Raw genomic sequence first — 27,696 nt, forward strand, 5'->3', positions numbered from 1 at the left:
GCTCAAGCAATCCTTTTGCCTCAGCCTCCCGAGTAGCTGGGACCACAGGCATGTGCCACTATGCCCAGCTAATTTTTTCTCTATATATATTATTAGTTCGTTAATTTCTATTTTTTTTTTTTTTTTTTAGATTTTTTAGAGACGGGGTCTGACTGTGCTCAGGCAGTGTTCAGGCTGGTGTCGAACCCCTGAAGCAGCAGCTATCCACCCGTCTCGGCCTCCCAGAAAGCTAGGATGACAGGCGTGAGCCACCGCGCCCGGCCTAATTTCTATTTTTTAAGTAGAGATGGGATCTCGCTCTTGCTAAGGCTGGTTTCGACCTCCTGACCTTGAGCAATCACCCGCCTCGGCCTCCCAGAGTGCTAGGATTACACCGTGCCTGGCCAGTTCTCTCTCCTTTGAAGACATACCCTCTCCTAGGTTACCTGGCCTCAACTGGTTCAGAAAAGACCTCAGTTGTATCTTCTTTAGATGTGTGGTTTGCAGTTTTGCATTACTGCTGTCTAAATCTTTTAGTTGGTTTTTCCTCTATTTTCATATCCCTGGGAGAATAGCAGTCTTATATACTGCTGGTTGACTTCAGTGGTCTTATGTTATTTTTCAGTTTCTTCTAACATGGCAGACCCCAAAGAGAAAACCTCACTGTGTCTTGTGAATGAGTTAGGCCATTTCAACAAGATTCAGCCTCAGTGTAAGTTTTTGTGTGAGTGAGATCCAGCTCATCATAAGGTAAATATTGTCCATACTGCTTGTGCATTTATAACCCACCAGGAATGTTTTGTATCATTTTATACTCTTGAAAATGGTGTTGTGATTCAAAGAATGTATTTTCAAACTACTGAGGTCATCCGAAAGAGTCGCAAAAGTATAGATTTTTGAAGAGTTGCTGCTTTTTTCATCTTTGCAGAATAGGTCAAAGAAAAGATATGGTTCTGTTTGGAATATTTGGCTTCTAAAATTTATAACTGTATGGTTGTTTGGGATTCTGGATAGAGACAGTTCTCCAGCCCCTTGATTGATTTCCCATGAATATTCCAGGGTCTGGGTCTCCTGCTGTCTGTAACCTACCTCTGGCTCCTTTCCTGCTTGTTTGCACATGGACCTTAGACTGGGTAGGAAGAGGAGGTGATGGGAAATCAGTTTTGTCCTTTGTTAGTAATCTAGGCAAAAGGTATGAAGATGCCAGGTAGAAATTAGTTTCAAAGTGGGTATTTTGCATTGTCTGTGATTTAATTTATCCTTAGTGTTCCTCTTAGAGAATGAAGGACTGACTATAACTTGACATTTTGCTGATTGTTATTCAAGAATTTAGTCTTTGAAGCTTGTTTGGTATCTGTAATAATGTACATCTTGGGACTTAATTCTTGCTTACCTAGTGTTATCTTTTGCAGCTGAAGTATAAGGGGATACAGAATGAGTAATAAGGACTTGGGCCTCCTGTTTAGAATCCTAGTCTTGCAGCAGCAATAATAGTATTAAGAATGAGTTATTTATCTCACTATGCCTCATTTTTCTTCACATGCAAACTTTAAGCCTTAGTGAATCAAGTTTCTCTTCATTTGACTAAAAATAACCTTAAGCACAGTCACGAATAGGGACCATAGCACAGCATGGTTAGGTGAGTGGTCTTTGGAGTCAGACAGGTCTGGGTTTGAATCTCAGCTTCTTACTTGCTTTGTGTAAGTAGTAACTTACAAGTTACTACTTTTTTTGAACCTCAGCATCCTCATCTGTAAAATGGAGACGAGCTGAATAAGTTCATTGTGAGAATTAAACGAAAGACTATATGGTTAAGTGTGGAGTGAGATGCCTGGCACTTAGTAAATGCTTAAGAAGTGCCAGCTGTTATTAAGCCATTATGCATTTAAAAAAAACAAATTTCGCACGCACATGAAACTAGTTTAAAAGTGTTAAAGCATAATTACATTTGAAAAGTTTTCTTTTTTTTTGGTTTTTTTTTGGGGGGGGGGAGACAGTCTCGCTCTGTTGCTGTGGCGTCAGCCTAGCTCACAGCAACCTCAAACTCATGGGCTCAAGCGATCCTCCTACCTCACCCTCCCGAGTAGCTGGGACTACAGGCATGCACCACCATGCCCGGCTAATTTTTTCTATATATTTTTAGTTGTCCAATTAATTTCTTTCTATTTTTAGTAGAGACAGGGTTTCGCTCTTGCTCAGGCTGGTTTCGAACTCCTGACCTTAAGCGATCCATTCGCCTCAGCCTCCCAGAGAGCTAGGATTTTTTTTTTGCAGACCTTAACTTTGGGATTCCCTTTATTAACTGTTTTTATTACATTTTGGCATATGTACTGTCACTTGAACTTTTAGTACTTTAGGTGGTTTGGCTGTGTGTTCATCTATAATCACATTTTCTTCCCCCCACAAGTTGATCAAGAACAGAATTTGTTCCCTCCTGGGTGACTTTTTAAAAATTAGAGGTGTGGTATACTTTTATTTCTATCAAAACCAAGATTCTGACTTTGCTACCAACAGAATGCATCAGAGTGGCAAACAGTGTCAGATGGGAAAAGCCCTGGAAAAAGGCAAGACCGTAGATAAGAGTGACTCTGTTTTGCTTTTTTCATATGTTCCCCTTCAGCATCTTTCCACGAAACAGTCACCAAAATGACCAAGGATTATACCGCATTGTGGGCTTCTGTGGTTTGACTTCCCTGCTCGCCTGAGTTTTGAGTTCATGCTGTCGGTACTTAAATGAATAACCTTGTGAACTGCAGAACTTACATGGAAGATCCCTGATGTTTCAAGGGGGATCAAGGATTCTTTAAAATTTCCCTTTTAGGCCGGGCGGGGTGGCTCACGCCTGTAATCCTAGCACTCTGGGAGGCCAAGGTGGGCGGATTGCTCAAGGTCAGGATTTCGAAACCAGCCTGAGCAAGAGCGAGACCCTGTCTCTACTATAAATAGAAAGAAATTAATTGGCCAACTAATATAGAAAAAAAAATTAGCTGGGCATGGTGGCGCATGCTTGTAGTCCCAGCTACTCAGGAGGCTGAGGCAGTAGGATTGCTTGAGCCCAGGAGTTTGAGGTCGCTGTGAGTGAGGCTGAAGCCATGGCACTCACGCTAGCCTGGACAACAAAGTGAGACTCTGTCTCAAAAAAAAAAAAAAAAAGAATGGAGATGTACACTGGGTTACCTTAAAAAGGAGGAAAGAAGCTGTTTGGATGCCTCCTTTGAGTTGAGTTCAGAAACACTTTGAGATCTTTGCTTGCTGTGGATCTGATTTTTCATCTGAATGTGGAGGCAATGTCTGAACAACATTTTAGAACCAAGCCGACATTCCCAAACTTGTCCTAAGGAGGTAATGTTTTTATTTTTATTTTTTTTGAAACAGAGTCTCACTTTGTTGCCCAGAATACAGTGAGTGCTGTGACGTCAGCCTTGCTTACACCAATCTCAAACTCCTGGGCTTAAGCAATCCTACTGCCTCAGCCTCCGGAGTAGCTGGGACTACAGGCACACACCACCATGCCCGGCTGATTTTTTTCTATATATATTAGTTGGCCAATTAATTTCTTTCTATTTATAGTAGAGACGGGGGCTTGCTCTTGCTCAGGCTGGTCTCGAACTCCTGAACTCAAACGATCCACCCACCTCGGCCTCCCAGAAGAGGAGGTTATGTTTTTAGACAAGAGTCTGTAAACACATAACAGCATCCAAACAAACATTGTCTTAATGTGTCTAAAATCAAGTTTGCAAAATATCTTTCATGAGAAGTAATTGGAAGAGTTTCCAGTGTTTGTCACTGGATACATAATCTTTTTTTTTTGTTTGTTTATAAAAACAACAAAGTAAAAAGGGGTGACAAGATAAATTACAAGATAGTGACTAGGCCTCTTAGGCCATGACTTTAAAAAGTGTTCAAGGTCCAATTGACTTACTACAATTGACATCAGGTTCCATGAATTGAGAGCTCACACATTGGATTTGTAGGTATTTACCGTACAGCTAACACTTGGAAATCTGCACTGGTAAATCAAATGAATTAGTATTTAAAAAGTTCGAGGCTGCAGTGAGCTATGATCACACCATTGCACTCTAGACTGGACAACCGAGCAAGACCTTATCTCAAAATAGCAAGAAAAAAAAAAGGTTAACATAAAGCTGTTGCCAAAGCTTTGGAAGAAACACAATCTCCTAAGCCCATAGCTCTCCCTTTTCGTAACAAGGGAAGGAATCCATGGATTATGCATGGGCCAAGATAGGTTCTTTTTTTTTTTTTTTTTGAGACAGAGTCTCACTTTGTTGCCCAGGCTAGAGTGAGTGCCGTGGCGTCAGCCTGGCTCACAGCAACCTCAAACTCCTGGGCTCAAGCGATCCTGCTGCCTCAGCCTCCCGAGTAGCTGGGACTACAGGCATGCGCCACCATGCCCGGCTAATTTTTTCTATATATATTAGTTGGCCAATTAATTTCTTTCTATTTATAGTAGAGACGGGGTCTTGCTCTTGCTCAGGTTAGTTTCGAACTCCTGAGCTCAAAGGATCCGCCCGCCTCAGCCTCCCAGAGAGCTAGGATTACAGGCGTGAGCCACCGCGCCCGGCTAAGATAGGTTCTTTTCAAAAGTGTGTCTAGGGGTATACATTCAGAATTTATATGAATAATTTCTTAACTGATGTCAAAAGCATAGGTTGTACACTATCAGTGGCAGATGTTTATCTTTTGTGAACCTTAATTTCACTCTGAAGCAGTGGTTCCCAGTCTACTGTCCCTCAACTCCTGGCAATCTGGAAAAGTGGTCATAGGAAGGGTGGGGTGTTACCAAATGTTTTCTAAGATTTCAGAAAGGCTTAATTGAAGTACATCTTTTTCCTTGATAAAGTTGTAGAGATTATCAGGAATATAAGTTTTAGGTGGAATCATGTCAAGTCAGTGTGGGTAATGTTGATTATACTTTGTTGGTTAGAAGTGCTGATTTTCAGTTATATGTCTCCTGATCATTAAAAAGAATGATGAAATGTAAATATTAATTACTGAAATATAAAAGTAGGTAATATCACTTCAAACAGAAGACCAAGGAAGGAGAATACTAATTAAGCAATGTGTCTGGTGAAGGGTTGGGGACTACGGACCTGAAGGCTATGTCAGGAGTGGCTGTTTTAGCAGGGGTCCCCCCGTCAGGTGCCTGAAGTCATTCCAGGCCTTGGTATGCAGAGTGAATCTGGAAAGGTCTTGGTCACACCTTTCTTTTTGCTTTTGAATTCTTTGTTGTATACTTCATATTTGTTGTCTACTGTAGACAAATTCTGTGGGTCAGAGGTTCTCTTAAAATGACTCAGGCTGGCTGAGTGTGGCTCACGCCTATAATCCTAGCACTTTGGGAGACTGAGGTGGGAAGATAGCTTCAGGCCAGGAGTTTGAGACCAGCCTGGGTGATAGCAAGACAAAAAAATTAAAAAAAATTAGCCAAGTGTGGTGCATACCTGTAGTTCCAGCTACGGTAGGCTGAGGCATGAGGATTGCTTGAGCCCAGGAGTTTGAGGTTGCAGTGAGCTGTGATCAATCATGCCACTGCACTCTACCCCAGGCAACAGAACCAGACCCTGTCTCAAAAAAACAAAGAACTAAAATTTCAGACTGTATTTAAAATGCAATTATGTGAATTATGCAAAAAATATAATTTTAATGCGAGCAAGAGAGAGACTGGTAACTCATGTGGCCCTCCGATTGTACAAACCCTAAAGATATTCTTATAAATTTGATTCATGCACTAAATTTAGTTGAACCAATTATAGTAACTCTGAACCAAGTTATTTTTATTTCTTTCTACATACATCGTAACAGGGCATTTTAAAGTGGATTTTTGTGTGCATTTAAGTTGAATTTTGCCATTGCTAGTATTGTTCTGTGTTTGATATCAAAGTGTTGTTGTTTTTTTTTTTTTTTTTTTTTTTTTTTTTTTTTTTTTAGAGATAGGGTTTTAATGTGTTGCCCAGGCTAGAGTGCAGTGGCAAAGTCATAGCTCACTGCAGCCTTGAACTCCTGGACTCAAGCAATACTGCTGCAGCCTCTTGAGTCGCTGGGACTACAGGCATGCGCCACTACACCTGGCTAATTAAAACATTTTTTTCTTTTTTGAGATAGAGTCTCACTCTGTTGCCACGGATAGAGTGCCATGGCATCAGCCTAGCTCACAGCAACCTCAAAATCCTGGGCTCAAGCAATCCTTCTGCCTCAGCCTCCTGAGTAGCTGGGACTACAGGCACGCACCACTGTGCCCGGCTCATTTTTTCTATTTTTTTAGCTTGGCTAATTTCTTTCTGTTTTTAGTAGACACGGGGTCTTGCTCTTGCTCAGGCTGGTTTTGAACTCCTGACCTTGATCGATCCTCCCGCCTTGGCCTCCCAGAGTGCTAGGATTACAGGGTTAGCCACCATGCCTGGCCCTAAATTTTTTTTTTTTTTAGATACAGGGTCCCGCTATGTTGCCCAGGCTGGTTTTGAACTCCTGGCGTCAAGTGATCCTCCTGCCTCAGCCTCTGAAAATATTTTTAAACATGATTGTGCACTGAAACTAATCTTTTGAGGCTAATTATCTTTTGCTTTTTTTTTCCCCTCCTAAATGAAATATCTCAGGAGAGGCTGATTTTTTGAAAGTCATTTGTAAAGATTTATAAATTAGATGAACCAAAAGAAAAAAAAATTGGAAAATGAATAGTGTGTATTTTCTAAAGTTGTTAAGCTGAGATAACCTCTTGCATATGAAAATGGAACTTATTTTCATAACAAGTATTACCACAGGCCAAATCTCATTATAAATGTCAAGAATGAAAATATCTGAATATTTTGTGTGCCTTATCTGATTTCTCCAAATAGAATTTGCATGCCTCTTCAGTGATTTTTACACCTTTCCTTATGTTACACATCCCATTGTATTATAATTCTTTGTGTTCTGTGTTCTTTGAAATTCTCTCAGGCAGGAATTGTGTCCCTCAAGCTCAGCACAATGTTTTGTATCCAGTTAGCACTGAATAAATGCATTGTGCAATAAGTGGTGTGTACCATATACTTCTGAGTGTAAGACAATAACCTAGGAAATAGGTTATATTGTTTAAGTATTCTCAAACAATTTGGGCCATCACATGGGATTTTTTAACTGTGAAAAATTTGATGTACATTGGAACTTATTTCCGACAACCGTTCTGAATGGCTTTCACTGGTAATATCTTAGGTTAAATTGTTGCTCCCTCTAATAGTCCTTACGGTAGATTTTGTGCTGTTGACTGTGTTTTAATATCGAGAAATCCGCGCCACAGCAGATTCTTGGATTTCCTGATCTGATGCCTAGCAGTGACGTACTCAGGTCCTTTTAATGTACTGCATCACAAGTTCAATTAACAGAAATCTTTTTATTTATTTATTTATTTATTTATTTATTTATTTATTTATTTATTTATTTATTTATTTATTTTTTAAGACTAGTCAAGTGCAGTTGTGAGGAGGGGGGAAAGTAGTAGAACAAGGAGTTCAATCTGTAACTGACTGTGAACAATCACGTGAGATAACTCACTACCTTCGGACCAGCCAACAGAAATCTTTTTGATTTTAGAGATCATCTTTCTCATATCAGAAAAAAGTAGTTCTTTATGTTGATTCTTTCTTGCAGAAAGCATAACCCCTACCGTAGAGCTAAATGCACTGTGCATGAAACTTGGAAAAAAACCAATGTATAAGCCTGTTGACCCCTACTCTCGGATGCAGTCCACCTATAACTACAACATGAGAGGAGGTGCTTATCCCCCGAGGTACGTGTGAGTTTTGGTTTTTTGTACAATAAAGATGAAAATATAGCTGATCTTTTATATAGAATAATACCTGTTGGTTGTGGAGCGAGTAATGATTTGGTCTTAATTGTGCTTGTGCCTTTGGAACTGTGTCTTGGTGCTCTTAACTACTGTCGCAATGTGTTTGAGCATATTCCTCACTTAGTAGTGTGGCTCGTGTTCCCAGGCAGCCTGATTAAAGATCACCCTTGTAACTGCTTTGTGCAACTGAATTGTATTTGAACATGACTCCTCAACATCATGATTCTCAGCATATGTAGATTTCCTGATTATTGTTTATTGGGTACTTTTTTTTTTTTTGAGACAGAGTCTCGATTTGTTGCCCAGGCTAGAGTGAGTGCCATGGCGTCAGCCTAGCTCACAGCAATCTCAAACTCCTGGGCTCAAGCGATCCTCCTGCCTCAGCCTCCCAAGTAGCTGGGATTACAGACATGCACCACCGTGCCCAGCTGATTTTTTGTATATATTTTTGGTTGGCCAGTTAATTTCTTTCTATTTATAGTAGAGGCGGGGTCTCGCTCTTGCTCAGGCTGGTTTCGAACTCCTGAACTCGAGCAATTCGCACGCCTCGGCCTCCCAGAGAGCTAGGACTACAGGTGTGAGCCACCGCGCCCGGCCTATTGGGTACTTTTTGACTTTTGAACTTGTGCTTTATAAATAGTCTTGGGTATAGTAAAATATTAATTTAAACCTGAAAATGCCATATGTTGACAACCTCCTGCTGGCGATAATAAGCCATTCATTCGTGGATAGATTGATGATTAAAATGGAAGTCTTCATTTCTCTGCTCTCCTTACGGGGGCCAGAGCCATTTTTAAAATATAAACACTGGGCCAGGTGCGGTGGCTCCTAGCACTCTGGGAGGCCAAGGAGGGCAGATCATTTGAGCTCAGGAGTTCGAGACCAGCCTGAGCAAGAGCGAGACCCTGCCTCTACTAAAAATAGAAAGAAATTAGCTGGACAACTAAAAATACGTAGAAGATATTAGCTGGGCATGGCGGCACATGCCTGTAGTCCCAGCTACTTGGGAGGCTGAGGCAGGAGGATCACTTGAGCCTAGGGATTTGAGGTTGCTGTGAGCAAGGCTGACGCCACGGCACTCTAGCCTGGGCAACAGAGCGAGACTGTCTCAAAAAAAGAAAAAAAAATATAAAAACTCTGAAATGTAAGAAACTGGGCTCTGCTAGGTTATATAGGTTGTTGGGATTTCTAGAAATGAGGGTCCTTTCGAAAAGACTTACGCTTTAAAATTCCCAGCCTCTTATTGGAGACATGCAAATACAAATCTAAGGTTTCAGAAGGTAGCAAATCAAGTTTCTGTCTCAGCCAAAGCCTGATCTGTTTTAGGTTTTGTCAGTATAGGTTAGCATTATAAATTGAACTCATAATTTATAAGCCACTGTATTTTGTGCAATATAAATTTGAATTGCTAAATACTATTTGCTTATACTGTGTAGCAATTCTAATCCAGTTTAAACTTTTATGAAATCTTTAGATATATTGATGAGTTGTTACTAGCAAGCAAACCCTAATGTGATTAGGACCATGATGAAGGAAATGCCTGGATTGCCAGGAAATGTATGGGTAACTTACCAGCCTATAATTTTCCTAACACCTTTTTCTTTTTAGGTACTTTTACCCATTTCCAGTTCCACCTTTACTTTATCAAGTCGAACTTTCTGTGGGAGGACAGCAATTTAATGGGAAAGGAAAGACAAGACAGGCTGCGAAACATGATGCTGCTGCTAAAGCGTTGAGGATCCTGCAGAATGAGCCCCCGCCTGAGAGGCTGGAGGTAAGGAGAGAACAGAGCTGAGGCTTCATGGCACTTCCAGTAGGGTGGGAGGAAGGACATCACCTCAAGTTATGTTTTCTAGAAAGGTGCATTGACAGTTGTCCGTAATTGCTATTATTTGATAGCCTACACAGGATTTTGTACTCTGTAACTACCTTGCTTTTCTCCCCTTTTTCCTTTTTAAATTTCTTAGCAAGAAAGTCAGATGCCTTCTTTTTCACTCTGTGGCATAGTTTTGAATGACATAATATGGTGTGAACATGTTAGAAAGGTTGTGATTCAGTTGAGCTGTGAAGAACATGTGTGGATGAATTCTTTAGTGCTAAAGGTTATGCTTATCAGAGTCTGCTGTGATTTATGGTACCAGGTCAGAGAATTTTCTGAAGCTGTTTTCTATGCTTGTTATCTATTGCTAGTTATCAAATGCTTGTTATCTATTGCTACATAACAAACCATCGCAAAACTTAGTGATGATTTAAACATCTTCAGTCATCTGTTTTGTTCCCGAATCTGCAATTAAGGCAGGGTTTGGCAGGTGTAGCTTATCTTCGTTTCACATGGCTTTGGCTGAGATGGCTCTGCGGGGGGCTGGAGGATCTCCTTTAAAGGTGGCTCACTCATGTGGCTGACATGTTGGTGTTGGCTGGCAGCTGAGAGCTCAGCTGGGGCTCTGGCCCAGGGACCTCCGTTCCTCTCTTGGTGGACCTATGTGAGGACTGCTTATACATGGTATGGTGGCTGGGTTCGAAGAGTGAGTGTTCTGGAAGATAGGAAATGGAAGAGGCTGCCAGTTTCTTCCTTTCTTCCTCCTTTCCTCCCTTACCCCCTTCCTTTTTATTTTATTATTATTTTTTGAGATGGGATCTTGCTTCATTGCCCAGGCTGGAGTGCAGTGGCACAGTCATAGCTCATTGAAACCTCAAACTCCTGGGCTCAGGGGATTCTCCTGCCTCAACCTCCCAAGTAGCTGAGACTACTAGTATGCACCATTACGCCTGGCTAATTTTTAAATTTTTTTGTAGAGACAGGGTCTTGCTGTGGTGCTCACGCTGGTCTTGAACTCCAGGACTCAAGCACTCCTCCCTTGGCCTCTCAAAATGCTAGGATTATAGGCATGAGCTGCTACGTCCGGCAGCTGCTGGTTTCTTAAGGCTTAGGCCCAGAAATCACAGCATTGCTTCTGTCATATTCTGTAGATGAAGCAGGAGCAGAGCCTAGATTCAAAGGAAAGATATATAGAACCCCATTATTTATTTATTTTATAAAATTGAGGTAAAAATTGCATAACGTAAATTCACCATTTTAACCATTTTAGGTGTACAATTCAGTGCCTTTTAGTACATTTCCAGTGTGGAGAACCCCACTTCTGGATCAGAGGAATGTGAAAGAATTTGGGGACATGTTTTTTTTATTTTTTACATTTTTCTTTTTTTTAATTTTGTTTCTTATTGGGACATGTTTTAAAAAACCACTGTGATAGGAAAAGGATTTTCATATTGTGTGACTAAATGGGAATATATCAATAATTCTTAGGAAATCAGTGACTCCATGCCATTGAGGGGGCCAAAGCATTAGTGAATCTCTTTGGTATGGAAGAGTCTTATCACAAATGTAGTCACCAAAGATCCAGAAAGAACCCATTGAAAACATTGAGATTTCATGATTCTGTTTAATCACAGTAAGAAATGCCACCTGAACGTATCCCTGGATAGCTTTGGCTATTCCTCCCAGGAAACAGTTTCACAGAGAACAAGATCTTGCACAGTGGGGGCGACGTGTGTGATGAGATGTGTGAACCTGAGTGGACCCTGGGTAGGGTGTTTGCTAAGGTCCGTTGTAACCAGCTGCCATCCAGGGCGACTCAGCTCTGGAGGGTATGCTGTGGCTTCATGACTGGCCGCACAGGAGGGATTTGTTTTTCTTTTGTTACGCTGTGTTTCCATTTTCTGGTGTAATCACATATTCTAACAAAGATGATCTGTTTCCAGAGCTCACTGAAAACCAAATAAAAGAGACTGGGTTGTAACTTAAAGTGGTGAGAGTTATTAAAACACAAAAGGTAGTATAATCTGAGTTATTTTGGAGTCTTTTTTTTTTAAACTTGATTTTGGCACTAATCTTATTGGAGTCACATGGTGTGTGGGTATTTCTCAGTTCCTTCTAGCCAGCAGTTGATAAATGATTGCTGAACACAGGTTTGTGGATTGTTTGCATCACAGTCACTTGAGAAGTTTTTTTAAAAAAAATTCCTAGGCCCAACCCATGTGATTCTAATGCAGTAGGTCTAGGGTAAGACCCAGCAATTTGGCTTTTGCTTTTGTTGTTATGGTTTTTTGTTTTTAATTTTTTTTAGAGACAGAGTCTCACTTTGTTGCCCAGGCTAGAGTGAGTGCCATGGCGTCAGCCTAGCTCACAGTAACCTCAGTCTCCTGGGCTCAAGTGATCCTACTGCCCTTAGCTTCCCGAGTAGCTGGGACTATAGGCATGCGCCACCATGCCCAGCTAATTTTTTGTATGTGTTTTTTTTTCTTTTTTTTTTTTTGTGAGACAGAGTCTCACTTTGTTGCCCAGGCTAGAGTGCCATGGCATCAGCCTCGCTCACAGCAACCTCAATCTCCTGGGCTTAAGCAATTCTGCTGCCTCAGCCTCCCAAGCAGCTGGGACTACAGGCATGCACCACCATGCCCGGCTAATTTTATATATGTATATTAGTTGGCCAATTAATTTCTTTTTTTTTTTTAATTTCTTTCTATTTATAGTAGAGATGGGGTCTCGCTCTTGATAAGGCTGGTTTCGAACTCATGGCCTTGAGCAATCCACCCGCCTCGGCCTCCCAGAGAGCTAGGATTACAGGCGTGAGCCACTGTGCCCGTCCTGTATGTATATTTTTAGTTGGCCAATTAATTTCTTTCTATTTTTAGTAGAGACAGGGTCTCGCTCTTGCTCAGGCTGGTTTCGAACTCCTGACCTCGAGCAATCCGCCTGCGTTGGCCTCCCAGAGTGCTAGGATTACAGGCGTGAGCCACCATGCCTGGCCTGGTGTTATTGTTCATGTGCTCTTGGAGTGATTGGTCACAGTTTAGGAACCACATATCTAAGTATTGTCAGTGCATGTGATTGTACCTTGGATTGATTCATCTCTAGAAGATAGCCAGTAAAGCTAGTACTTTCTGCATGCAGGGCAGGGATGGTCTGGTTCCTTCATGGCAGCCATTGTGCTGAGTCCCGAGGTAAAAACAGCCAGCACTGTCACTTCCCCGGCAGTCAGATGGAAGTCAGATGGAGGTGACAGACATTAATATTAATGTCATCAAATAGTGTAGTGAGCTGCTGGGATGGAAAAGTGGCAAGGGTTAGGAGGACATAAAATATCTAGGTTGGAGTAATAGTGGTGAGTTTAGAGAAGTCCTCCCGGAGAAGAGTCATTTTCGCTGAGACTAAGGGTGAGCAAAGAGCATGAACAGTGCATGCATTCCCAGAGAGAGGGAGGGCAGGTGCAAAGGCCCTGAGTGTGGAAAGGATATGGAATTTTTTTGGTTTTGTTTTTAAATCTAAGGGTTGTGCTAATAAAGGATGACTTTTATTCAGTGTCTCAGCTATTAGAAGCAAGACGGTCATAGCTGTAGTTAACTGTAATGGAGGAAACTAGGAGATAGCTTAAATGTCCATCACTAGGGAAATGGTTAAAAAAAAATGGATACACTTACCCGAGGGAGTATCGTACTGTGTGCATCTGTGTACCAGGGCATGAGAGGGGCCTTGATCTATTGAGCGGGGGATCAGGATGCAGAGCTGTTACTGTGTGCGTAGTGTGATCTTGTGGTGTTTACATAAACAGGAGAGCCAACTGTGTGTGGACGTATGTCTGTGTATGTGTTTGGCTGTACATAGTTTATATTTTGAAGGTTATATCAAACTTTAAAACCAGTTTTCTCCTAGTGGTAGTAGTAGAAGCCTATTATTCTATTTGAATTTTTTTTAATACCTTTTGTTACTTTTGTAAAGATAATACAACTCTTTCTGGTCTTGAGTTCTTATCTTCACTTGGGAGAGGTATGTATTTAAGTAGTACTAAAACTAAAATTGGAGACCCTAACCCTTATTGTACTCTCAGTATCAGTTGGACCCAGTTTTCTTTCTTTCTTTCTTTCTTTCTTTCTTTCTTTCTTTCTTTCTTTCTTTCTTTCTTTCTTTCTTTCTTTCTTTCTTTCTTTCTTTCTTTCTTTCTTTCTTTCTTTTCTTTCTGTCTGTCTGTCTGTCTGTCTGTCTTGTCTTTCTTGTCTTTCTGTCTGTCTGTCTTTCTTTCTTTCAGTCTCTCTGTCTCTCTGTCTCTCTCTCTGTCTCTCTGTCTGTCTCTCTGTCTGTCTCTCTCTCTGTCTGTCTGTCTCTCTCTCTCTCTCTCTGTCTCTGTCACTCACTCACTCACTCACTCACTCACTCACTCACTCACTCACTCACTCACTCACAGCCTTGCTTTGTTGCCCAGGCTAGAATGAGTGCCATGGCATCAGCCTAGCTCACAGCAACCTCAAACTCTGGGCTCAAGTGATCCTTCTGCCTCAGCCTACCGAGTAGCTGGGACTACAGGCATGCACCACCATGCCTGGCTAATTTTTTCTATATATTTTTAGTTGGCCAATTAATTTCTTTCTGTTTTTAGTAGAGACGAGGTCTCGCTCTTGCTCAGGCTAGTCTCGAACTCCTGAGCTCAAGCAATCCTCCTGCTTCGGGCTTCCAGAGTGTTAGGATTACAGGCATGAACCACCTTACCTGGCCCCTTTACCATTCTTACTGTCTTGTTCAGTGTATTGCATTGTCTTTCAAGAGGTTATAAAAGAAGACTGGAGGCCGGGCGCTGTGGCTCACGCCTGTAATCCTAGCTCTTGGGAGGCCGAGGCGGGCGGATTGCTCAAGGTCAGGAGTTCAAAACCAGCCTGAGCAAGAGTGAGACCCCGTCTCTACTATAAATAGAAAGAAATTAATTGGCCAACTGATATATATATAAAAAAATTAGCCGGGCATGGTGGCGCATGCCTGTAGTCCCAGCTACTCGGGAGGCTGAGGCAGGAGGATCGCTTGAGCCCAGGAGTTTGAGGTTGCTGTGAGCTAGGCTGACGCCACGGCACTCACTCTAACCTGGACAACAAAGTGAGACTCTGTCTCAAAAAAAAAAAAAAAAAAAAAAAAAAGAAGACTGGAGACACCATCTTTTGAGTCTTCTTTTTGCTTTCATTGAACCCAGAATTTTTCTTTTTTCCATTTGTAATGGCAAAGAGAAGAAAATTGACAGAGGAAGACATTTCCGATAATTAGACAAATCAGAGGATGAATGCAAAGATTCACACAGATGGCAGCATTCCAGACTATAACGATGATGGTGAGATTGAGTGTCTCAGTGAAATTTCAGACTGTGAGCTTTCAGGTGATAGCTTAGATGAATTTTCCCAAACTCAGGAATCAGCAAGTGAGCAATGTATCTTTATGGTGTATACAAAGGAAATGTGGTATTCTCATCTAGTCAGTCATTCAACAGAAAGGACTTTGTGGTACGACATTTTTTGACAGGAATCTGGACCATCCTGTTTGGATTTAAAAAAAAATGTATGTGTGAAACATTATTTCATATTTTATGTTTGGCCATCAACATTTATTTCTTACTACTTACTGTTCACAAATTAAATGGGCATATGCAAAAGAAGGTGTATATACAAAAGTGATTAGAAGGAAATAGATGATATAAAAATGAAAAAATCGGGCTGGGCGCGGTGGCTCACACCTGTGATTCTAGCACTCTGGCAGGCTAAGGCAGGCGGATCGCTCAAGGTTAGGATGTTCGAAACCAGCCTGAGCAAGAGCAAGACCCCATCTCTACTAAAAATAGAAAGAAATTAATTGGCTAACTAATATATATGGAAAAAAAAAATGAGCCGGGCATGGTGGCACATGCCTGTAGTCCCAGCTACTCGGGAGGCTGAGGCAGTAGGATCGCTTGAGCCCAGGAGTTTGAGGTTGCTGTGAGCGAGGCTGACGCCATGGCACTCTTGCCCGGGGAACAGAGTGAGAATTTGTCTCAAAAAATAAAAATAATTTAAAATATAGAGAAAAAATTAGCCAGGTATGGTGGCACATGCCTGTAGTCCCAGCTACTCGGGAGGCTGAGGCAGTAGGATTGCTTGAGCCCAGGAGATTGAGGTTGCTGTGAGCTAGGCTGACACCACGGCACTCACTCTAGCCTGGGCAACAAAGCGAGACAATGTCTCAAAAAAAAAAAAAAAATAGAAAAAATTAGTCAGGCATGGTGGTGTATGCCTGTAATTCCAGCTACTGGGGAGGGTGAGACAGAAGAATTGCTTGAGCCCAGGAGTTTGAGGTTGCTGTGAGCTAGGGTGACACCATGGCACTATAGCCCGGGCAACAGAGTGATACTCTGTCTCAATCAATGAATGAATGAATGAGAAAAAAGCATCAGATTGATCCTTCTATTGGTGTTTATAAATCTAAAAATGAAAGCATTTTGCCATTATGGAGCAAAGAAGATGGTTGTCTTCAACAAAATTTAGTCCATTTTAAAAGAAGCGTGTTTTGACAATAGCAGTATAAGAAGAATCAGAAGTCCTGATGAGCTAGATCCTGTTGTAGATGTCTTTGAAATCTGACATCACTGTATGTGTTCTGTACCCCAGGTTCAGGCAAATCAGGTGATAAGCAGTTAGTTGCATGTAGGGGACTGTGCCCATTTTGGGTATATGTGCCTTCCAAACTAGAAACGTGGAATAAAAATTTGGGTTTGCTATTTTAAAATTCTTATTAAAGTATAAAATGGCGTCGTCATCCTTTTATTCTGTAAATTATTCGTAAAATACCTTTAAATATAGAAAAATAAAAGGGTCTATTAGAGCCAGATGATAAATGGTGATGACTATTTTTCCTGGCATACTTGAGGGTTAAGCATGGTTCACAGCATTTTCTCTTTCTTTAATGTTGCCTAGATTTTATTGCCAAACTATTCACTGTGGGGATTGACTGGTTAACATTAACAGTAATTCACATTTTGAGAAAGTAACACTAAGGGCTTATAACATGTTTCAGAATTTTATTCCTTTTTAAGGCTGAATATTTTTTATTTTTTTATTATTAGTTTTATTTATTTATTTATTTATTTTTGAGACAGAGTCTCACTGTGTTTCCCAGCCTAGAGTGCCATGGCATCAACCTGGCCTACAGCAACCTCAAACTCCTGGGCTCAAGCGATCCTCCTGCCTCAGCCTCTCAAATAGCTGGGACTACAGGCATGCGCCCATGCCCAGCTAATTTTTTCTATATATTTTTAGTTGGCCAATTAATTTCTTTCTATTTTTAGTAGAGATGGGGTCTTGCTCTTGCTCAGGCTGGTTTCAAACTCCTGACCTTGAGAGATCCAACTGCCTCGGCCTCCCAGGGAGCTTGGATTACAGACGTGAGCCACTGTGCCCGGCCTGAATATTTTATTATATGAGTATTTCACATTTTGTTTGTCCATTCATCTGTTGGTGGACATTTTGTGTTGTTTTTACCTTTTGGCTATCGTGAATAATGGTACTGTGAACATTGGTGTGCAAATATCTGTTTGAGTCAGGTCTTAGAGTATATATGTAGAAGTGGAATTGCTGAATCATACACTAGTTCTATGTGTAACTTTTTGAGGAACTACCAACCTTTTCCACAGCAGCTGTAATATTACATTTTCATCTGCAACACAAGGCCTCGAATTTCCCAACATCCTCACTAACACTAATTTTCTGTTCGTTTGATAATGGCCATCCTTATGGATGTATAGTGGTATCTTATTATGGTTTTGATTTGCATTTCTCTACTGATTAATGATGTTGAACCACTTTCATGTGTTTGTTGGCTGTTTGTATATCTTTGGAGAAATGCTTATTTAAGTTCTTTGCTCCTTTTTGAATTGGGTTTTATTGTTGAGTTGAAGTTCTTTACATAGCCTAGGTATTATTCCCCTATGGATGATTTGTAGATCCCATTCTGTGGGTTGTCTTACTCTCTTGATAGTATCTTTTTATGTACAAAAGTTAAATTTTGATGAAGTACAATTATTTCTTTTGTTGCCTGTGCTTTTGGTGTCATTTCTAGGACATCATTGCCAAATATATTATCATGAAGCTTTTCCCCTGTGTTTTCTTCTGAGAGCTTTATACTTTTAGTGCTTACATTTAAGTCTTTGATCCATTTTTTAGTTAATTTTTGAATATGGTATGAAGTAAAGGTCCTACTTTATTATTTTGCATGTGGATATCTGGTTTTCTCAGCATCACTGTTTTTTTTTTTTTAATTTTAATTCTTTACTTTTTCATTTTCTTCTTCTTCTTCTTTTTTTTTTTTTTTGAGACAGAGTCTCACTTTGTTGCCTAGGCTAGAGTGAATGCCATGGCATCAGCCTAGCTCACAGCATCCTCAAACTCCTGGGCTCAAATGATCCTCCTGCCTTAGCCTCCCGAGTAGCTGGGACTACAGGCACGTACCACCCTGCCCAGCTAATTTTTTGTATGTATATTTTTAGTTGGTCAATTAATTTCTTTCTATTTTTAGTAGAGATGGGGTCTTGCTCTTGCTCAGGCTGGTTTCAAACTCCTGACCTTGAGCAGTCCGCCAGCCTTGGCCTCCCAGAGTGCTAGGATTACAGGCGTGAGCCACTGCACCAGCCTCAGCATCACTGTTGAGCAAACTTCTAAAAATACAGGGTTTTGTTTTTTTTTAGTTTACAATCTATTTAAAGAAGTTTCAAACCAAACCTCTGTGGAACCCCTGCCTTATAAGGCACCTTACTTGAAGATTTCTGGTTTTGTGGATTCACTCATAAAAAAAGTAGGTCCTTTTTCTCCTTAGGATTTAAAAAACAGCAATGCAAGTATGTTTAGGTTAATAAACCATCAGAAATGCTATGCAAATAGTTTCGACTCTGCTGATAGTAAAGTGTAACCAGTCTGGAAAGAAAACATAGGAGAGAAGGAATTACAAATAGCATCTGGAATAAAATGTCTTTGTCCAGGATTATACCTTTGATCATATTAATGTTTTTTAAACCTAGAGTTTTATTTTAATTACAGCTTATAATATTAGGCCATCGTAGGTGGGATATACCTGATATACCTAAGGAAATGCACAAGAGATAAAATCTTGGATAGTCCTGCACTTTGCCTGTTTAGCAGTTTCAGCCATGAGTTCTAATCTTGGAAACAGGACTTTACAAATTCTTTGGCAAAAGGGAAGCAATTATGTGAAGAAAAACACAGGAGTCTTGCTATGTCTTGGGAACTTTGCTATTACTGAGCTTATCTAGTTTCTCATAAGAGCACTACAACACTATATAAAATCCATGTTAGCACGCAGAGAGAAGATCCCTGCCTCTCTTTAATCCCATCCCTGATTGGAAGACTGTAAATGAACTTTGTTACATAGATAAAATCTCTGCCTTTGTTCAGGAGACTTTATTAGTTTGCATGTTGAATGTTTGCCAGTAGCAATAAGTAATTCATGGCAGTTTTGTAATTTCTGTTTCATCACATCTTTTTTATTTTTATTTTTTTTTAAGAGACAGGGTCTCACTTTGTTGCCCAGGCTAGAGTGCAGTGGCATGATCATAGCTCATTGCAGCCTCGAACTCCTAGGCTTGAGGGATCCTCCTACTTCAGCCTCCCATGTAGCTGGAAGTACAGGTGTGCTCCATTGCCCCCAGTTGTTGTATCCTTTTTAAAAGTGCTTTCCAGGGACTTTATGTCCAAATAAGAAACCTATATATTTCAGTTGGAGAGACTTATATTTGAACTTGCCATGTCCCACACAGATCTTGTCTGTATTTTGACTCTTCCAAAACATGGCTTATTAATACTGAGGAGTACTTTGGAAGTGACTGTTTCTAAGCAGCAGTGGCATCTTGCTGCACCACAACTAGGCGCATTCATACCCAAAAGTCTGTTAGGTTTGCATTGTTTATAGTGCATTATTGAGGCATAATCTGACTCAGGTTTGACCAGGATACTTGTTTTTAACTTTCAAATTCAATGCCATATGATATGCATGTGGCCTTGGTTAAATCCATAAAGCCAAGTGTCAGAGCTTTTAAGGTTTATCCCATTACAGCTAGGATGTTGATGATTTTGATAAGTGTTAACTACTAAACAGTTATTTTTCTTTTAGGTAAATGGAAGAGAATCAGAAGAAGAAAATCTCAATAAATCTGAAGTAAGTCAAGTGTTTGAGATTGCACTTAAACGGAACTTGCCTGTGAATTTTGAGGTAAGCTTATTTTTTTCCCCATTTACTTTTTGTCTGTATTTGTGGGGTACAAGTACAGTTTTGCTACATTGATATATTGCGTTGTGGTGAAGTCAGGGCCTTCTGTGCATACATCACTAAAGGAATGCACATTGTACCCAGCAAGCAACCTGTCATCATTCACCCCTTCGCATCTCCTCCACTCCTCCAAATCTCCATTGTTCCACATGCTGCTTCCATATGTATGCGTTGTGTTTTACTCCCACTTATATGTGAGAACATATGGTGTTTGTCTTTCTGCATCTGAGTTGTTTCACTTAAGATAATGGCCTTCAGTTCCATCCAGGGTGCTGCAAAGACATGATTTCATTCTTTTTTATACCCGAATGGTATTCCATTATGTGTATATACATTTTCTTTATCCATTTCTCCGCTGATGGACACTTAGGTTGACTGCATGTCTTTGCTATTGTCAATAGTACTGCAGGTAAGCGTATTTTAAATGTAGGACTTTGTTATTATGAAATCCTGTTAACATTCATCATAGGAATGATTTTTTTTCCCCCTAAGCAACATTGGAACACTTCATATAATATAAACTTCCAGATTTAAAACGCAAACTTTATATTTAGCAAAGCAGTATTTATTCTGCTCTTCTAGGAGTCCGTAGGGGCGTCCATGGATCTCTAGATAAGTCCAAGGATGGCCTGAGTTGGGCTATAAACCTCCTGAACTGGTCTAAAGAACGTGATATTTCTTATTTATTTATTTTTTTTTTGAGAGAGGCTTACTCTGTTATCCGGCTAGAGTGCCGTGGCGTCAGCCTAGCTCACAGCAACCTCAATCTCCTGGGCTCAAGCAATCCTCCTGCCTCAGCCTCCTGAGTAGCTGGGACTACAGGCATGTGCCACCATACCTGGCTAATTTTTTCTCTATATTTTTAATTATTTTTATTTTTTTGAGATAGATTCTCACTCTGTTCCCTGGGCAAGAGTGCCATGGCGTCAGCCTCGCTCACAGCAACCTCAAACTCCTGGGCTCAAGCAATCCTTTGTTTTGTTGTTTTTTTTGAGACAGAATCTTGCTTTGTTGCCCAGGCTAGAGTAAGTGTCATGGCGTCAGCCTAGCTCACAGCAACCTCAATCTCCTGGGCTCAAGCAATCCTTCTGCCTCAGCCTCCCAAGTAGCTGGGACTACAGGCATGTGCCACCATGGCTGGCAATTTTTTCTATATATATTAGTTGGCCAGTTAATTTATTTCTACAGTAGAGACGAGGTCTCGCTTTTGCTCAGGCTGGTTTCGAACTCCTGACCTTCAGCAATCCGCCCGTCTCAGACTTCCAGAGTGCTAGAATTACAGGTGTGAGCCACATGCCTGGCTGTCGCGCCCGCCTCGCCAGCAAGGAAGACGTGGCAACAGGAGTTCTTCTGACAGTGCTTTAATGGGGTTCCCTTTAGACTTACATGATGCGGAAGACCCAGCCCGGCAGCGTGCAGGCCGCTATATACCCCAGAAGTACAACCCCTAAGCTGCGATAGGCCGCTCAACTGTCGAGCCACCAAAGCATTAGTCCATATCAGGACCCTTTGTTTGCATTCTCGCGCCACAGGGCAACCGACAATTGTGCGTGCGCTGAACTTGTTAGCTGCTCTAGGCAAAGCTGGAAACAGGCGCCAACTTGTAAATGGCGTTGACACCGCGCCCCACACCTGGCCTTTTCTATATATTTTTAGCTGGACAATTAATTTATTTTTAGTAGAGACATGGACTCACTCTTGCTCCGGCGGGTTTCAAATTCCTGACCTCGAGCGATCCGCCTGCCTCGGCCTCCCAGAGTGCTGGGATTACAGGCGTCAGCCACCTCGCCCAGCCAGAATATGTTAATGTCCACATGTGTATTCTTCTGGAGCAGAGGAGTCCATCACTTTCATCTATCTCAAAAGCATCTTTTTTTTTTGAGACAGAGTCTCACTTTGTTGCCCAGGCTAGAGTGAGTGCCATGGCGGCAGCCTAGCTCACAGCAACCTCAAACTCCTGGGCTCAAGCAATCCTGCTGCCTCAGCCTCCCGAGTAGCTGGGACTACAGGCATGCGCCACCGTGCCCGGCTAATTTTTTCTATATGTATTAGTTGGCCAATTAATTTCTTTGTATTTATAGTAGAGATGAGGTCTCACTCTTGCTCAGGCTGGTTTCCAACTCCTGACCTCGAGCAATCCACCCGCCTCGGCCTCCCAGAGTGCTAGGATTACAGGCGTGAGCCACCACGCCCGACCTCAAAAGCATCTTTACCATCAAAATATTAAGACTCTCTTTAAATGGTCCCTATAAGCCTTGTCAGAATAATTTTGAAAAGGATAGAGGTTTTGTCATTGTCTAGCATCTGCCCCCCAGTTTACCTGTTTTATAAGTTCATGTGTTGTTGGAGATCGTGTGGTCTAAAAACAAAGTTAACGAGTTGTTAGTCAGAATGGAAAATAAGGTTGATTCGCTGTGGTGCTCAGGCAGGTCTTGAACTCACTGGCTTAAGTGATCCTCCCCTCTGGCCTTCCAAAGTGCTAGGATTACAGGCGTGAGCCACTACGCCCAGCCTGCCTATTTCTTTTTTTTAAAAAAGCCTATCTGAAGTTTATTATCCTGTAAAGTACTTTAATTTTGTAGCACTTTTTACAGTTATAGGTGACCCTCAAATTTTATGCCTGACTATCATAAAATAATATACCTTCTGGAACCTCCTATGTGCTAGCACCCTAAACTTACCCCACATCCAGTCCTTCATCCATCAGCTGAGTGATGATGATTTTTCACCTTCAACCTGTTGGTGCTTCCCTGCCTGCCATGGGTCAGAGGTAGGACGGGGGTTACCCATTGTTGATGGGGCTTGACTGTATGCAAGGATTGTCCCTTCATCCTCCAACACCCATCTCAATCCCTGAGACCCCGGGCAGGTAAGACCAGGTTTATATTGCTCCCTATGTGGAGAATAGAGCCCCCAGATGGATCTAGGACTACTCTCTTCTCACCTGGCCCTACATTCTTCCCTGCCTTTCCGTGTTGGTGGAGGCAGGGTGTGGTTGGGGAGACACGAATGGCACTGTGGGCTAGTTGTTGGGTGGGAAATAGATGGCAGCTGCATCCCAGAAGTCCTGAGATCTTCCTCAACACCTATTTCAGGAAAGGGAAGAAATACTCCTTTTCTCCCTTGCTGAGGTCTTAGTGTGGTGTGAACATGGAATTTTAAAGATCAAAGGAAGGTGTGCCAAGACTGTGGGATGGGAAATGCCTGGCTTTCCAGGTCACCTCAGGGTTCCAGAGGTAATTGCTTGGGCCAGAGCCCTGAAACTTGTCACCTGTTCACCCTAGTTGCTGCCCCGAGAGTCACAGAGCTTTCTAGAAATAGCGAGCTTTCAGAGATTGCTATTTTATGCTTTTTCTCTGGGATGTGGGGGCCAGACTGCTTGCTTCCCACCGTCACTCTTGTTAAGGTTTCAGTTTTGGCTTTCAAACCTGTGCTCAGGCATATGTAATATATAATAGGGAATTGTCAAGTAGTCACTTAAAAAACTGGAGGAGCACCCTCTGGTGGTAAGTATCTTTTAAAGTAATAATTTAAAACTGCAGTCCCTAACTCCTGGGCTGTGAACTGAGACTGGGACTGGGCCCCAGACCGCAGAGGTCTGCTGTGTCCATGTGCCCTCCCCCTGTGGAAAAATTGTCTTCCATGAAACTTAGGAATGGGGGACGCGCAGCAGGAGGTGAGCACTCGCCATCACTCACATCACTGCCTGAGCTTATCCTGCCCCCCCTACTGCCTCAGCCCCTGTGCCCCATCCATGGAAAAATTGTCTCCCATGAATCCAGTTCCTGGTGCCAAAAAGGTTGGCACCTTTTTAAAAAAGGTGCTGATTTAAAACATTAGTTTTTAGGTTGTGGCAGTGAGTTTGTTAATATGATTACTTTTATTCATATACCACAAAGTTCATATTAGCCTTTATTACTAGGTTGAGCAAGGGCTTTCTTTTCTGCTGCACTAGAAAGATTGCCTGCCATGTATTGGATACTCAGAAAATGTGTAAATGAACAGGATAGTTAGTTTTTGGTAGTAGCATCTGTCAAATTGTAAGCTGTGTTAGGTGTTTTAATAGAAGACAGCAATTTGTACAGTTTTTCAGAAAAAATGTATACAGCTTGACTTTTAATAAAACACAGTTTTAGTTAGAAAATGTGATGGTGCTGATTGATACAGCCTTGAGGAGGCAGTTGTGACATGATCAGACCAAGTGCAATCTAGGTCAGACTCTAGGTTTAGTTCGTGGAGTCCTGATGTGGGTAGACAGTGAAAATTGTTGGGGAGGTACCAAGGTGGGGCTGTGAATTTGAGGTGAGCCATCAGGGTGGCTGCCCTGTCCTTCCCAAGTCTAACCTAAGAATGTGGACAGCACTGTTCTGAGGAGAAGTATCTAGAATCTAGGCCATTGATATGTGGGGAAGGGGCTGGGTAAGTTCTTGAAAAGCAGTCTGCAGGGGCCTGTGCAGGCTGGGTCCTCCCTGCTGTAGGGCGGTCCAGGAGTTGTGCTGCGACATCTTGCCCACTCCCCAGCAATGCCAGCTGCCGCTTGGGTTTATTTATCTGGCCATTTTTTCAACTTATTATTTTCAGTAATTTCAAACCTGTGTAAAAGTTGTAAGAATAGGACAATGAATATAACGCTCACTTAGATTCACCAGAGTTTAACATTTTACCATATGTGCCTTTTCTTTCTCTGTAAATATACATATTATTTTCTGTTTTTCACTTTTGCTACATCATTCTATAGTAAGTGGCAGATATTATACCCTTTGGCTCCTCCTAATAGAAGTTGTTTTCCCATCTAGTGTCCAACACAGCACCACCTTGCACTCAGTTGATTGGTCTCTTCAGTCTCCTTTAATCTGTAACAGTTCCTCCACCTTTCTTGTGTTTCATGACATTGGCATGTTTAAAGACCAGTTATTTTGTGAAATGACCTTTTATTTCACTATGTCTGGCTGTTTACTCATGATTAAGTTCTGGTTACGCATTTGTTTGTGGCAGGATCACCATGGCAGTGATGTTGATCCTTCTCAGAGCATTACATCCTGTCACTTTATCTCAGTGTTGGTCTATACGAGACATGCTCCGCTGTAGGGAGGCTTCTTTTCCTTTGTAATTAACTCATAACCTGTGGGGAGATGTTTGAAGGTTGGGCCCTCACAGATTTCCCTAGTGGTTCCAGCAGTCACTGATGATTCTTGCTGGATCAGTTATCTTTATGGTGGATGTCTAAATGGTGATTTTCTGTATTTTCAAGTTGGCATTATACTGTAAAGAAAATCTTTCGTTTATCCCTTTATATTACAACAATTTGTATCAGGATAGAGGCATTGCCTTTTTTATTCAAGTGTTAATCCATTTAAAGAAATGTTGGTATGGAACAGTCAGGTTTCTTTCTTTTTTTTTTTAAACAGGGTTTCGTTCTGTCTCGTGTGATGTGTGCCAGCCACTGTGCCCCACAGCTCTTACTAAGTGTCTGTCCGCTTTCACTCAGTCTTTCCCTCTGACACAGGTGGCCCGGGAGAGCGGCCCACCCCACATGAAGAACTTTGTGACCAAGGTTTCAGTTGGGGAGTTCGTGGGGGAAGGTGAAGGGAAGAGCAAGAAGATTTCAAAGAAAAATGCAGCAATAGCTGTTCTTGAGGAGTTGAAGAAGTTGCCCCCTCTGCCCTCAGTTGAGCGAGTGAAACCTAGAATCAAAAAGAAAACAAAACCCACAGCCAAGGTGAGGTCTGTTCTGAACAAAGAGAGGGTATTTTTATTGCCTTTGATGGTTGGGGGTTTTAGATCGTTGGCTGCTATCCCCAGGGTGAAAGGGGATGGAACCAGTATGCCTATGTGCCAGGCCTTGCAGATCCTTTCCAGGTGCTACGAGAGCCACAGGTTAGGTGCTGTTAAGGACACGCATCAGTTCAGCAGAAGTGCCTGCAGACGCACGCACCTCTGTGTGAGGGGCGCTCATTGAAGCCCCATCACTGCAGGGTGGAGTGGGGTGAACCGAGAGGCCCATCTTTAGGGCACGTGGGTATATCACGGTGCTACCATCTCAATGGCTACCATGCTGTCCTGAAGGTGGAAGAAACCTGTGCCCCGGCCAGGGGCCCCCTGGGCGCAGGTGGGAGTGAGATGTTTTATCTGTGCCTTCTTTGGATTTTTGAGCTGCCCTAATGGACCTATCAAAACATAGATCGACCCCTTCCTCATCCCCAGAAGGGGGACAGGATTCCATTTGGGGACATTTATGAATTCGAGGATTTTTCTGTTTTGATTTTCAGTATACATAGTTTCATGCTATATCAAGATCCAAATTTTTCTTACATAAAAGTGAATAGACTATATACTCTTTTGTAGTTTCCTTTTTTCACTTAACGTAGCCTGGAAATCATTCCTGATCAGTGGACTGGGTGAGAATTCCTTGGCACAGAAGGTGGCCACCAGGAAGTAACCGTGGGATTCTTAGCTTTTTCCACGTGGTGTCACCTTGAGATTTTTTATTTATTTTTTAATGGCTTTTGGATTTTGAGTCATTGTTAAGAAAGTTGGGAACCCATCATCATAAAACAGACTTTTGGAGAATTTTAGGAATAGTGTTTTATATTTTTTCTGCCTATTTATTGTCGTATGTTAAAATTTGTTAAAAAGCAGGTGTTGCAACAATGCTTGCCTAGTCATAGTGAAATATTGATGGCTTGCTAAAACCTTAAAATCACCTCAGAACAATCATAGAAAATCGTAAAGCATATTTTAATTTTAAAAGGTTAAGTTAAAAAAAAGGTCTGATTCATTCTGAGCCATTAGATGAACATAAAGTCTGTCATCTCTTTCTGTTATCTCCTATCATATTCTGACCTCTGAATTGGTCAGGTCCTTTCTGTGAATAATGTGCAAAACAGTTTCTGCATTCTTTGTCCCTCAGCCGCAGACAAGCCCAGAATGTGGCCAAGGGATAAATCCAATTAGCAAACTGGCCCAGATCCAGCAGGCAAAAAAGGAGAAGGAGCCGGAGTACATGCTCCTCACAGAGCGAGGCCTCCCGCGCCGCAGGGAGTTCGTGATGCAGGTGGGTTTGCTTAGGATGTGGGTGGCCCTTCCTCTGACCACGTCTGGTCTTGGGAGCTGATCATGGTCTGAGGGCTGGCCGCCTTGTCAGCAAACATTATCATTATCAGGACCAGGTTGCTTGCACTAATCTGACAACTTAAAAACATGCACTTGTCAGTATACCATAGGGACTGCTGTGTGCCCAGGTGGAAATGTGGTAACAAAATTTTCAAGAGTGTTGGGGTGGTGTGGGATTATGGGTGAATTTCTTCATTACATTTTGGAGGTTTATGGTATTTTTATCTTTAAAAGATAAATTTTGGCTGGGGGCGTTGGCTCACACCTGTAATCCTAGCACTCTGGGAGGCCGAGGTGGACAGATCACTCAAGGTGAGGAGTTCAAAACCAGCCTGAGCAAGAGCAAAGACCCCATCTCTACTAAATATAGAAAGAAAGTATCTGGCCAACTAAAAATATGTAGAAAAAATTAGCCAGGCATGGTTGCGCATGCCTGTAGTCCCAGCTACTCAGCAGGCTGAGGCAGGATTGCTTGAGCCCAGGAGTTTGAGGTTGCTGTGAGCTAGGCTGACGCCACAACACTCTAGCCTGGGCAACAGAGTAAGACTCTGTCTCAGAAAAAACGCAAAAGATAAATTTTGGCTGAGTGCAGTGGCTCACATCTGTAATCCTTAGCACTCTGGGAGGCAAAGACTAC

General features: G+C 41.8%; 1 protein-coding gene across 7 annotated transcripts in view; it reads left to right on the forward strand.

Annotated features, from left to right (window-relative positions):
• The window catches only part of STAU1 (staufen double-stranded RNA binding protein 1), a 59,472-nt gene that overhangs the window by 23,631 nt on the left and 8,145 nt on the right, over positions 1-27,696 (forward strand). For 4 of the 7 annotated variants that reach the window (XM_012760339.3, XM_012760341.3, XM_012760342.3 and 1 more), the window contains 5 exons: positions 7,624-7,762; positions 9,431-9,596; positions 19,791-19,889; positions 25,435-25,665; positions 26,857-27,000. In XM_012760339.3, coding sequence (XP_012615793.1) covers positions 7,624-7,762; positions 9,431-9,596; positions 19,791-19,889; positions 25,435-25,665; positions 26,857-27,000 — 779 coding nt within the window. Of the gene's footprint in view, positions 1-489; positions 730-7,623; positions 7,763-9,430; positions 9,597-19,790; positions 19,890-25,434; positions 25,666-26,856; positions 27,001-27,696 lie in introns of those variants that run through there. The other 3 variants (XM_012760340.3, XM_012760345.3, XM_076010886.1) reach the window with 2 other exon arrangements.

Source organism: Microcebus murinus, chromosome 16 (genome assembly GCF_040939455.1).
Source record: "Microcebus murinus isolate Inina chromosome 16, M.murinus_Inina_mat1.0, whole genome shotgun sequence".
Lineage (NCBI taxonomy): Eukaryota > Metazoa > Chordata > Mammalia > Primates > Cheirogaleidae > Microcebus > Microcebus murinus.